We start from the raw sequence: 12,634 nt of genomic DNA on the forward strand, positions 1-12,634 counted from the left end.
TTTTTATCTTTGTTAGTTCATGTAACAATAGTAATTAAATTTCATCTCAATTAAGAATGTGGTTCCACATCTTTTTGAGATAGTTAAGAAACTCAAGGATGCGGTTACGCACCTTGGCCAAATTATTTTAATAACTAATTTTTCTCAAGGATGCGGTTATGCACCTTGGCCAAATTGTTTTAATAATTAATTTTTATTAATTCAAACCAAGAGGTGCAAACTGAGATTATTAGGTGTGAGGTACTCAAGAGAAAAAGACAGTGATGTCTCTAAATGTCAAAACCAAGAATGCGGTTACGCATCTAGGTTCAGACTAATAAAATTCAACAAATAAAAAAAAAGCAAACCATGGCCTATAATAATGTATCCAAAATAATAATAATAATAATTTAGCATAAGTATAAGTCAATAAAGAGACTGTGTCAGAACCACGGGACTCGAGGGATGCCTAATACCTTCCCCTCGGTCAACAGAATTCCTTACCCGTATTTCTTGTTTGCAGACCAACAAAGAGTCATTTCCTTTTGATTAGGGATTAAATAAAAAGGTGACTTGGAACACCACAACTCAATTCCAAGTGGCGACTCCGAAAAATAAAATAATCCCTAGTCAATACCGTCACTTAAATTGGAAAAATTCTTGCCGCCGTGCGCGAAAAGGGGTATGACACAACATAGATGAGAAAACTTTTCACCAATGTGAATTCATTTGTGAGAAATACCTTTCACAATCATGATCACCATAGTAAGTATAATCCTTTCACAATAGCATGGATACTTTTCTTTCAAAGCATCCCCAAATCTTTCATAATAATTTCATAAAAACATGCATATCTTCATGATTTCATAATTCATGGATTAATGACTTCATCATAGGATCATAGTTGGAAAACATAATTTAGGCATGAGTCAATGCAATTTCAACTAAATATCATGGATTAACATCAATTCATGCATTAGAAGACTTAATTAACCATAGTTAATCATAATTAGATGAAATCCACATTCATTAAATTGAACCCCTAATTTGATCAATTGAAATCTTTGGGGACCCAATGGAGGAAAGGACTCCATAAGTGAATACACACATACCTTGATGATAGCAGCCCAAAAAGAATGAAGGATTGGAGACTTGAATGGAACCCTAGCTCTTCTTCTTCTTCCTTAGGTTGAGAGAATTTGGAGAGGATGAATATGATTAGATTTAGGGAATTAGGAGAGTGAGGTTTGAATGAGTAGTTTTTGGTCCTAAAAACCTTATATAGGGCTTAGGGTAGAAGACAAAACGACATGGTTTTCATTTGAAACGATTAGGGAAAAGACTCAAAAGCCCTTGAAAAATAACTGCCGACCCATTCCTACGGTCCGTAGGTCTTGGTCAACCGTAGAAAGATTCAGAAACCTCTTTATTTGGCCAACTTTTGACGGACACCATCTACGGTTCGTAGGTCCATTTACGGACCATGGATACCAACCGTATAACCCAACTTTGGCTTTAAAATTTTCACTAAGTTTAGAAGTGACCTATGTGACCATTCTACGACTCGTACATAAGGTGACGGGCCGTCCAAACTATACAAAGGATATTGGACTTGATTTTAGAAAAAAATATTTTCTCTTTCCCACGGTTGCCATCTACAGGTCGTAAAAGCTTTTACGGTTCGTAGATGGGACTCGTAAAACCAGACTTCAGCCCAAAAAGTCATTTTCTTCTTGTTTTCCAAAATTTGAGGTGTTACAGTAACATTTTTCAAATATAAATATAACATAGGTCCTAGACCTCTGACGACGACTTTGAGGCTTTGTCCTTTAATTAGTCTTTAATTAGTTAGATTTAAAAAAAATACTATAATAGAAGTCATCAAACAATATGACAAAACCTCTGCAAACACTCCTATTAAAAATTTAAGATCAAACAATACGGTTACAAGATTTTACATTCTTAGCTTCTTAGTGAAGAATTGAAGTGCTTCTTCAAGAATATACTTGTGAAAGAAATATTTTAATAATAGTGTATTTTGAGGTGAAAGTATAAAAAATAACCCGACAATTAATTGAACCACACCGATATCGAAGAGAAACCCATATGATTGGGATAATTTTAAAAAATCTAATTTTATTTATACATTATAAAATACCTGAAAAATTAGAATGGTATAATTTTTAAAAATAGCCAACCGAACCGTACAGTAGGCACAACCACGTGTAGTTTCACACAAACATGAGTGCTTAAAATAGAGAGGAAGGGAGCAGTATGATAGTGAAAAATGAAAATAGTGGAAGTGGGTTGGAACGGAAAAGGTTTGTCAACCAGTCGACTCTGTCAATTATTTGAATCTTTTTTTCTCTTTTTGAATCAATGATTGTGCGGGGACGGTTTGTTTGAAACACGCGCAAAAAACACAGCGAAAAAAGAACAGCTCTCCTTAATTGGCGGTGACTTTTAGATATTGTAATGTTTATTTTGAAAAGTAGACATAATTGGAAAAAGACAAAAAGAAAAAAAAAAAAAGGTAGACGAAGAGGATCTTTGAGAACCTCTACTTCTCCTTCTTCTTCCTTTTTCCAAACCACTATTTATTTATTTTTCTTTGTTTTGGGAAAACATCAAGAAACAGACATCATTTCTGGTAATATTTGCTATCTTTTCTTTCTGGTCAATTATCATATGCTTCTTGTATAATTGTTTAATTTAATTTTTGATGATTCTGTGCCACAAAAAAAAAGAGCAATCTTTGTATACTGGAAAGGTTATATATATGTATATATGTAATTAAAACCAAGCTTAGCTCACAAATTCGAACCTTGTTGTTTGGGGTTTTGGTCAATTCCATACTAAGAGATGGTATTGGTAATTGATCTTTTGGGATAAATTGTGGGTCTTAATTGTTTAGCATGAGAGAGACCTTATATTACTAGTATTGCTCATGCTTTTAATTTGCTACCCACGTTGACTAGCATCTCATATATGCATGTGTTGTAAAGAGCCCAATCAGATGCTTTTAATTTGCTACCCACGTTGACTAGCTTCTCATATATGCATGTGTTGTAAAGAGCTCAATCAGATGAGGTTAGATGGTGTCAAAAACCACAACTAGTCCTAGTAATATCATGTTTTTCTGTCTAAATATAGGAGATTCAATGCAACATCATATCTTTAATAAAACATTGTGCAGAGTTATCAACTCCTATATTGTAAGCAACTCAATCGTTCACCAAGCGTAAGTCAGTTATATCTTCATGAATCTGGAATTCAAGTGTCAATGGATAAAATGACTAGATAGCTGTTTAGAGTATAAGATGTGGTGTCGATGTGATTAGTAAAACATGGGGTCAATTTAATTGAGTTGTATTTATTCAGTATTACTACACCATCTTTGTGTACAACAGTTGCATCCCTAAACTGTATTCCTGCTGGTGTATGGTTAGGTGTAATCATCCTCACTGACAAAGTTACTTGCCATTTTTTCGTCATGTTAGAGCTAAATGGCGTTCTCTAGGTACTATTGCCTAGCTAATAAACTAAATAACTACACATTTTAAGTTTGTGTATTTAGCAAGCATAACTTTTTTGTATGATTTGTTGTCTCTTTTCTATATTTCAAAGCCAAATGATAGACCATCTGCTACCCTTTATGTATATGTTTAATCTAATTGGAGGACGAATCTTTCACATGATTTCTGCTTGCTGTCTAAGGATTCTTGCATATCTAACTTATCAGTTTGAAACAAGTGGAACCCAAATTCAAGCTACTTTCATATTTTGATTGGTTTAAAGACACATGTTATATGCCTGCTCTTAATGTGCTAAGCTGCTGATGTGGTACGCTCCACTTGTGCTAGTCATGCATTTCGCTGATGAAGTTTATGACGTTGACATTATCTGCTATGGAGGATTCTGAATGAAGAATTTTCTGGTGATGGAAGAAAAGAGGATTCAATTATCTAATGTTTCCCCGAAAAGTTGATTTTGTGATTCCTTTCCGATATTTGGGTCCCGAAAGAGAACTTGTTACATTCTTTCAATGCTAATGAGTGTATAAACTACTATAAGGGTTAAAGTGCTCCAAGTAGGACTATTAACCACATGATTTCTTTTTAATAAAATTTATTCTACAAACTCTAGTTTTATCACTTGGAAACCTTGAAAGATGCTTTTTCCATGTCTACTTCTATGTCTTCAACTGAATTTCCTGAAGCATTTTGCTGCATGAATTGATAGCAAAGCTACTAGGAAACTAACTTCTTTTTTCCAAGTGCAGCAACCATACCTCCAGCATGTGCATTAGTACAAATAAATAGACTAGGCATTTCATCTGATTGTTTGTTCTTTCAACTTATTGAGATTGATGTGTGATGGAAGTTTTGTATGTAATGTATTTGTAGTTTCGTGAGAAGTGTCTACCAATGTTGGTACAGGAAGTGCAGTTCAGGAAGTTTCTTTAAAGATTACTTATGTTCCTGCTTCGAGAAAACACAAGTGGAATATTTAGTTATATGGAAAAACTGATAAGACTTGGACCATAGAATATTAGGAAGAGAAAAGGAGTTCAGGCAGCATTTTGTTTTAAAAGGTTCCCCTTCTAGGAGCGAGCATATACAATCCAAGGATTTGGTTATATGGAAAAACTGGAATAAGCCTTAGAAGTTTAAGTTTTACATGGACTATCCTAAACTAGGATTGGTCTCACCATAGAATGGTGTGTCCTTATTCCTTAATGAGAGTGCTGCAGAAGAGAAAAAAGTTAAGGATGACAATAAGTTTCACAGATGTATTTTTTGTGGCGTTGACTCAGTGGTGGAGCCACCTTACAATGAGGGGGTTTGAACCCCCTTCGGCGGAAAATTCTATGATTTTTTTTTTTTGATAACCGAGAAATCCGTCTGTGACCCGCCCTTTGGACCAATCACAGCCTTCTAAACTCGGTGGATAATGGGCCCGCCCCTCTACCCTTCTCCACTTAAATACCGGGCTTCGCTTTGCATGGTGTGGGGCTTGAACCTGCGACCTAAGCCACAAATCCTCCACCTTTTGCCACTTGAGCTAGGCCTTGGGGGCGAAAATTCTATGATTTATACATGGTTAAAATAATTGTTTAGGTATATATAGTAGATGTCGAACCCCCTTCGTCTACTTCGTGTGTCTATATTTTTAGATTTTGAACCCCCTTATTGAAAATCCTGGTTCCGCCGCTGCGTTGGCTGATTACTTTTTCATTTCTCATTTTCCTTCTTGTTGTTTTTTTTCTTTGCCTGGCTTCAATGTTGTTGATGAGGAAGGGGAATGGATCAGAAGAAGAACAGCTGCATATCTTTTTTATTAAATCCATAGCATGCATATGCAACGAGTTGTAGACAACAACTGGGTCTAAAATAACTGCATAAAAATTAGGGACTGTACCTCTCTGGTGTGATCTTTTACTCCTCCCGTTATGCGATTCATTGATGAAAATATTAGGGAAATATCATGGATCAGCTGATATATAAATATCCATTAGATAAGTTAAACTTAATGTGATAAATGTACTTGCCGACAAGACTTTACTGGTTATTCAATTATGAAATCCCTAGTACTTCTCTTTTTGAAATTGAATATCTTGTTTGACTTCACTTCCTTCGATAAGTAAAAAGTGTCTCATAATTCTTTATTGAGTTAGAGTTCAAATAAAATTACTTTATGGGAAGTGTGTCCTCATGTGGGATAGTATTTTTTTGTTTATTTGGCTGGCAATGTAAAAATGATATTGCATTAACTAGTGAACATAGGATAAGTATTCCATTTACAGAAAAAGATTATAGCTTAGTTGGATAGGATGAAGTTATTCATATTCTTAGTAAGGTGTGTTGCCCTAAACCTTCTCGCAAAAGTTAACTTAGTTTTTGTTATCCAACTAGCAATCCTCAAATGAAATGAATGACTGTGTAGAGGTTATAGTGTAGAAACTTCAAAATAGGTGATCTTAATATTGTACAGAAAATAGTTGCAATTGCTTAAGTTTAAGTTGGGTCTTAAAGAACAGCTGTTTGATATCTCCAATTCTGTAGTTCACCTCCTGGTAAAAGGTTGGGAAGGTGTTTGGTTACTTGAGAGAGGTTATGTATCCCCTTACTTATCTTTGCCAATTTTATTTTTTGGTTCATCTCAGCTCTTAATTGGAAATGGAAGATGCAAAAGATGTGAAGGGAAGTTCTCCCCAAGAATGTGCTCCTAAACCTGAAGTTTCTGTTCCGAAGGAGGATCACTCACATAGTGCAACTCCAACTAGGCAACATATGAATGAAACAGCAAACTCTGAAATTCAGGAGCCTTCCATTAAATCTGATGGAGCAGGTGACATTTCTAAAACAGGAAGTGTTCAATCAGCTGTGCCAACAGTTCAGCAGGAAGCCTCACCTAAACTGGTAGAGGATCTGAAATCGTTAGAGCCTCCAACAGCTCTCTCAGAAGCCAGTTCATCGTCTATATTGGATGCAAAAGCAAGTGATTCATTGCAGCAATCATCTGATGGGGGTTGCGGTGGTGGTCTTTTGAATCAACCGAATCATACTACTGATGGACCAACAGAAGAGCATGATGCTTCACCTTTATTAACCATGAATTCAAACCCTGCATCCCTAAAAGAGGAAAACCAAAAAGAATCTTCTGACCACATACAATCTGATCCTTTAAAAGGAGAAAAAAATAATGTCTCACTACTTCAACAAGATTATTCTCCAAGTATTTCTCATGTTTCTGCTGAAACAACTTCTTCATCCACTCAAGAACAAAAACACAAATATAATATTCATGTAGAGGTACCTAACACTGGTCAGTCCCTAACCAAGGCTTCCTGTCTCACAGTTAAGATTCCAGAACCCAGTGCCAATTCTAAGCACCCTAATAACTCTGTTATTAACAGAGTTAAAATTGACACAGCAGCACCAATTGAATCTGTGAAGCAGGCAGTTTCCAAGTTTGGAGGCATTGTTGACTGGAAGGCTCATCGAGTACAGACTGTGGAGGTAAGCTCATGAACCCTTTATACACTCTTTGAATCTCAACTCAGGTAGACATTTGGTTGTCATCAAAATGAGTGTGTTGAAAGCCACTTTAGATGATTCTATCTAATGAAGGATTGCATCTGCAAGTTCACCGGGATACTGCACCATAAGAAGTGACTATTTAGATTGTGTATTTATATTTTATATCTTGCTGACCTGTACATTCATCTTTTGGACATCTGTCCCACGATGAATTTTTTAACTAAATCTTCCACTTCTGGATAATGCAGAGAAGGAAAGTTGTCGATCAAGAATTAGCGAATGTGCAGGAAGAGATCCCATTGTACAAGAAACAGTCTCAGGCTGCAGAAGGAGCAAAAATGATGGTGTTGAAGGAACTAGATAGCACTAAAAGACTGATAGAAGAGTTGAAGCTGAACCTGGAGAGAGCACAAACTGAAGAACAACAAGCGAAACAGGACTCAGAACTTGCCAAACTCAGGGTAGAAGAGATGGAGCAGGGAATTGCTGATGAGGCTAGTATTGCAGCCAAGGCGCAGCTTGAAGTTGCTAAAGCAAGGCATGAAGCAGCAGTTTCGGAGCTAAACACTGTGGATTATGAGTTGAAAGATCTGCATAAAGAGTATGATTTATTGGTGTCAGAGAGATATGATGCTGTGCAAAAAGCAGAGGAAGCGGTTTCTGCCTCAAAGAAAGTTGAGAAAGAAGTGGAGTATTTGACTATTGAGCTCATCACTACAAAGGAATCTTTAGAAGCTGCACAAGCTGCACATTTGGAGGTGGAGGAACACAGAATTGGAGCTGCTATGGCAAGAGAGCAAGATACTCTAACATGGGAGAAAGAACTAAAGCAGGCAGAAGATGAGCTTGAGAAGCTAAACCAGCAAATACTGTCTTCAAAGGATCTCAAAGCAAAATTAGACACTGCTTCAGCTTTGCTACTGGATCTCAAAGCTGAGTTTGCTGCTTACATGGAATCAAAGTTGAAACAAGAGACTGTTGAAGATGGCAATTTCGGCGAACTGTCAGAGCCAGAGAAAAGAACTCATGCCAAGATACAAGCAGCGGTTGCCTTGGCTACACGGGAACTTGAAGAAGTGAAACTCAACATCGAGAAAGCAACAGATGATGTAAATTGCTTGAAGGTTGCTGCAACTTCATTGAAGGCAGAATTAGATAAAGAAAAATCAGAACTAGCTTCCATCCAGCAGAGAGAAGGCATGGCATCAATTGCTGTAGCATCTCTTGAGGCTGAGTTGAACAGGACCAAGTCAGAGATTGCTCTTGTGCAGATGAAAGAGAAAGAAGCAAGAGAAAAGGTTGTGGAGCTTCCCAAGAAATTGCAAGAGGCTGCCCAAGAGGCTGATCGGGCAAAGTCACTTGCACAAACAGCTCGTGAAGAGTTGAGAAAGGCAAAGGAAGAAGCAGAGCAAGCAAAGGCAGGAGCAAGTACCATGGAAAGTAGACTAATTGCTGCTAATAAGGAGATAGAAGCTGCAAAAGCTTCTGAGAAGTTGGCGCTAGAAGCCATCAATGCTCTGCAAGAGAGTGAATTAGCTCGAAGCACCAATGATGAAGATTCCCCATCTGGAGTAACACTTTCTCTTGAAGAATATTATGATCTCAGCAAGCTGGCCCATGAGGCGGAGGAGCAAGCTAATAAGAGGGTGGCTGCTGCTATCACCCAAATTGAAGTATTCAAGGAATCAGAACTGAGAAGTCTAAGCAGGCTGGAGGAGGTTAATCGTGAGATGACTACTAGAAAGGAAGCTCTGGAAATTGCAATGAAGAAGGCAGAGAAAGCCAAGGAAGGGAAATTGGCAGTGGAGCAAGAGCTGAGGAAATGGAGGGCTGAGCATGGGCAAAGGCGGAAAGCTGGTGAATCTCTTCCACTGATAAACACTACCAGAAGCCCGAGAACGAGCTTTGAGGAGAGTAAAGCATCGAAAACCTATGAGCGTGCACCAGAGGCTGCTTCACTACATCATAGGTCAAGTCCAAGAGCATATGAGCGAGGAAGTAATACTGAAACTGATACATCTCCAGAACTGAAGATCCCAAAGAAAAAGAAAAGGTCCTTCTTCCCAAGGCTCTTGATGCTTCTGGGAAGAAAGAAATCACAGGCCAAGACAGCATGATGTGCTTTGGGGTTTTAGAGATTCTCCCTCATGTTATACAACTGTCCCTTTATTTTTCTGGTTATTTTTCTTGGTTGACGGAGTGTAAATTCTCACTGTTTTTCTGTATACATCCCGAGCATCATGTATAGTACAATATCAAAATACTTCTCTCACCTTTTGGAGGGCTGTTTATAGAACAGAGTAAGATTGTTATAGGTTTGGCCGAGTCAATAAAGTGATTCTGTAAGTAAATCATCTGCTGCTTCAACTGTTATATCCTGCTAGTTCTCAGATTCTGAAATATTGGGTTTCTTGGCAGTATGGGTTGTATAATTCTAGTATTTTCTAGTTTTTCATATCATTTGTGATAGTATTCTGCTTGTTTTCCGCTTTGTTCATGCAATCCTGACCGAATGCTGTAATGAATTGTAACAAATGTGCATATTGACCATTTCTGTTGGGTAGAAGATGCATAAGTTATTTAAAGCACTTATACACTCATTGTCAGAAAAATACTTACCTGATCTCCATGTTTACACTTTACACCAAACCAAGGAATTTAACCTTAACAGTAAAACGTTATATGCATGACATGTGCATTGCATTCACCGATTTGGCGCAAAACCTGGTGCAGGTAAGATTATTACTTGGTGTGGCCTAAAGATCATCCTCAAATAACCTGTCATTTGATCTTTTTGTAGAAACCATATGATACCGTATAATTTCCTTCATTGACAACTGTTCTCTATATGTCCTAGTATTATATAGTCAGTCAGAAATGGAAGGACATGATTGAAATACACATAAGTTTCTTATACAAGGTTGCTTGCTTTACTGAGTGGCCTTTGAATGAAAACATTTAAGTATGCCATGTTTTCAACAAACTCCAATAATCAAGAACTCGATCCAGCAATGGTTTGAAGAATGGTTTTGTGCCATGGATTGGAGAGATGCTCGATCAGATTGTCAATAGGACCAACATGAGTAACAGAAGACTGAACGAAAATACCAAGCATAGCCACCATAGCTAGGCGTCCTACGAAACAGAGGGAAGTATAAATATTGGACAAGACTTAAAAGCACTAAAAGAATGATGCATCTCAACAAACCGTTTTTAATCTCTTTCAGTTTCCAGTCTTTAGCATTCTTGATATCTTTTCCAATTCCAAGAGGATTCAATAAAGGGCCACCTGGATACCTGCTAAATGTCAAAGATTTCTGGCTATGCTTAGTAGGAGTATAAGCCCTCTCAGAGGCAAATCCAAAATTTAAAGTCTATGTGTTCAGAATGAGTATTTAGAATAAGTGTAATTATATTGTATACATCTTAATTTAGTATCTGTCATCTATGAATGTAGTTTGGACAGAAAGCAACGGGTTTAGTTGAACCCATAGTACTCGTGGTGGATCAACCTATACGGTTCTTCCCCTACTCCCGCACTAACAAGGGTAAGCCTTTCATTTTTTGGCAAACAAAAAAATATTAAAATTACCCTGGTTCAAGGCCTTCCAGTGCAGCTTCTAGTCCAAAAAAGGATCCAGGTTTTGCTTGAGAGCCAGGATCAAGAAAATCCATGTACCTTTTTGTTTCAACGAACCTGTAAATATAAGAAATCAGAGAGAGGGATAAGTTAGTGCCGGCATAGATTGTCCAGAATTAACATTCTATCAACCGGTTAAACGTTGTACCCCATCAATAATAGTTGAATGATGAGCAGAGTTGTTGTGCTGGCAAAGTTGAATTTTGTAGCTCCTGCTTCATACCACACTGGCAAATCCCTTATTCCAGTGACACGAAGCAACTAAAAAGAATGACCAGAAATGTTAGGATAAAGAGAAAAAAAATGTTACACAAGTATTAAATGATTACTTACATCAGTTAAAAGAATTCCAGCAACCCCAGCCATGGCGAAGCGGGCATGAACAAGTTCTGCTTGTACATACCATCTCAAACTTTCAGGATCCTCTCCAAGTCCTAGTGGATCAAAACCAAAATCTCCAGCAAGACTATTAAAAAGAAAGTATATATGATGAGCCACTAAGTAGGAAAGTTGGTTAATTAGTAGGCAACGAATACGCTTACGTTCCATCAAGATGAGGCGGAGGGTCAAGACCAGGAAGCCATGTTGGCCTTTGGTGAGCTTGAACCAGAGTTGTGCATGGTGTTAGAGAATGTCCTTTTCTAGCACTAGTCCAATTAAAGCCTTTTAGAGATACACAAGTTTTACGTATACTCTTTCCATGAAAAGATGAACCCGACAATGTCAAAACTTGGAAACCTCTACCCACTGCAATCTCCATATATCACCACTCAACAAGCAAACTCAATTGGTAATGGGTGAATAAGCAACGGCCCATTCTACAAATGATATCCAAAACTTGGCTTTGTGGCGTTACAAATAAGATAGGAGGGGTCCCCACCCCACTTATCTCTTTTTTAATTCATCCACCACAAGTTTGTTGAAATAATCTTTGCTCAAGGTGTTTGGATGAGCTAGTTTGTTCTTCCTTCCAACAACTGGATGAGTGGATGTATATTAGATAGCTATGAATGATGCGTGCTCAAAAGCTATCACCTACCTAAAATGGGTTCGTCATTGAAAATTATTTGCAATAAACATTCACTACTTAAATTAATTGGAGCAAAACTCCAAAGGCCAGATTATCTATATGGGAAGATGACATGATATGGCCACAATTTTTTTTGAATGACCCATCTTTGGATTATATGATGATCCTAAAAACACTTTAGGCCCAAAATAATGATCCAAAAATCACTTCTGTTCCCTCTTTCATTCTCCCTCTCTTTGCACCATATTCATTACTCTCTTACGACACATTTCAGATTTCGAGATTCAAACAAGTATATCTTCTAAATATTTTGAATTATTAATTATTGTTTACAAATATATAAATTTTATTTTAAATTTTTTGAAGATTTCATGAGCAAATTCTCGATCAAATTTAAACATTCTCGAAAAAAGAAATTTGTCGAATAAATTGGGACAGAGTGTACTGAAAATCCTCAACGTGGTGAGCAACAACAAATATTAGGTACCTAACAAATTTGGAAGAAGAGGCTCTGAACTAGAGAGTGGAGGCATCATGTTAAGCTGGTGCGTGCTAAATTGAGAAGCACAACTCTGCAAGTTTTAAATATCAATGAACAAGAATGATCCTTGAACAACATTTGAAGTAGATGATTGGAGTGGCAGAGAAACAGAAAAAAAATAAAAATTTAAGCTAACCAAATATGAGAAAATTTGAAAATATTTTTCTTTCCTACAAAACACAAGTAATGGATTGGCCTATCGTCTGATCAATTTACTTATTTTACTTGTCATCTTCCAACCTTGTACTAGGGGTGGCAATTTCAGTCCATATAACTGAAATGAAATCATTTTGCTCATATTAAATTAAATGGATCACTTTCTTTCCTTTTCTTAAATGGGTTAATATGGTCTTCAACCTATTTAAGCTCATACAATTATGAACAAAATGGGTTAACATGAG

The 12,634-nt window shown here is 37.1% G+C and overlaps 2 protein-coding genes across 3 annotated transcripts; one reads left to right on the plus strand and one right to left on the minus strand.

Moving 5' to 3' along the window:
- Window positions 1-2,277: 2,277 nt before the first annotated feature.
- On the plus strand, window positions 2,278-9,477 carry LOC102590069 (protein WEAK CHLOROPLAST MOVEMENT UNDER BLUE LIGHT 1-like). 2 transcript variants are annotated; one of them, XM_015306955.1, is made up of 3 exons: window positions 2,278-2,300; window positions 6,146-7,001; window positions 7,271-9,477. In XM_015306955.1, exons 2-3 carry the CDS (start codon window positions 6,159-6,161, stop codon window positions 9,137-9,139), a joined length of 2,712 nt encoding a protein of 903 aa, XP_015162441.1. In that variant the 5' UTR covers window positions 2,278-2,300; window positions 6,146-6,158; the 3' UTR covers window positions 9,140-9,477. The 2 variants fall into 2 exon arrangements, with proteins under 2 accessions (XP_015162441.1, XP_006343438.1); XM_006343376.2 differs by lacking the exon at window positions 2,278-2,300 and adding an exon at window positions 2,478-2,629.
- Window positions 9,478-9,577: 100 nt separating this feature from the next.
- Window positions 9,578-11,827, minus strand: LOC102590384 (chlorophyll a-b binding protein P4, chloroplastic). Its single transcript, XM_006343377.2, has 6 exons — window positions 11,205-11,827; window positions 10,996-11,128; window positions 10,811-10,923; window positions 10,615-10,719; window positions 10,231-10,319; window positions 9,578-10,157 (listed from the first exon to the last, which is right to left on the minus strand). Exons 1-6 carry the CDS (start codon window positions 11,420-11,422, stop codon window positions 10,015-10,017), a joined length of 801 nt encoding a protein of 266 aa, XP_006343439.1. The 5' UTR covers window positions 11,423-11,827; the 3' UTR covers window positions 9,578-10,014.
- Between the last annotated feature and the right edge of the window lie 807 nt (window positions 11,828-12,634).

This window comes from Solanum tuberosum, unplaced genomic scaffold (genome assembly GCF_000226075.1).
Source record: "Solanum tuberosum cultivar DM 1-3 516 R44 unplaced genomic scaffold, SolTub_3.0 scf00043, whole genome shotgun sequence".
NCBI lineage: Eukaryota > Viridiplantae > Streptophyta > Magnoliopsida > Solanales > Solanaceae > Solanum > Solanum tuberosum.

Excerpts from the sequence above, each read along its gene's own strand:
- LOC102590069 (XM_015306955.1), top strand. The coding sequence starts at position 6,159 with ATGGAAGATGCAAAAGATGTGAAGGGAAGTTCTCCCCAAGAATGTGCT. Across the intron at positions 7,002-7,270 it reads ATCGAGTACAGACTGTGGAG|AGAAGGAAAGTTGTCGATCA; the intron begins GTAAGCTCATGA and ends TGGATAATGCAG.
- LOC102590384 (XM_006343377.2), bottom strand. The coding sequence starts at position 11,422 with ATGGAGATTGCAGTGGGTAGAGGTTTCCAAGTTTTGACATTGTCGGGT. Across the intron at positions 10,320-10,614 it reads CTGGAAGGCCTTGAACCAGG|GTATCCAGGTGGCCCTTTAT; the intron begins GTAATTTTAATA and ends GACATTTAGCAG. Across the intron at positions 10,158-10,230 it reads ACTGAAAGAGATTAAAAACG|GACGCCTAGCTATGGTGGCT; the intron begins GTTTGTTGAGAT and ends TCTGTTTCGTAG.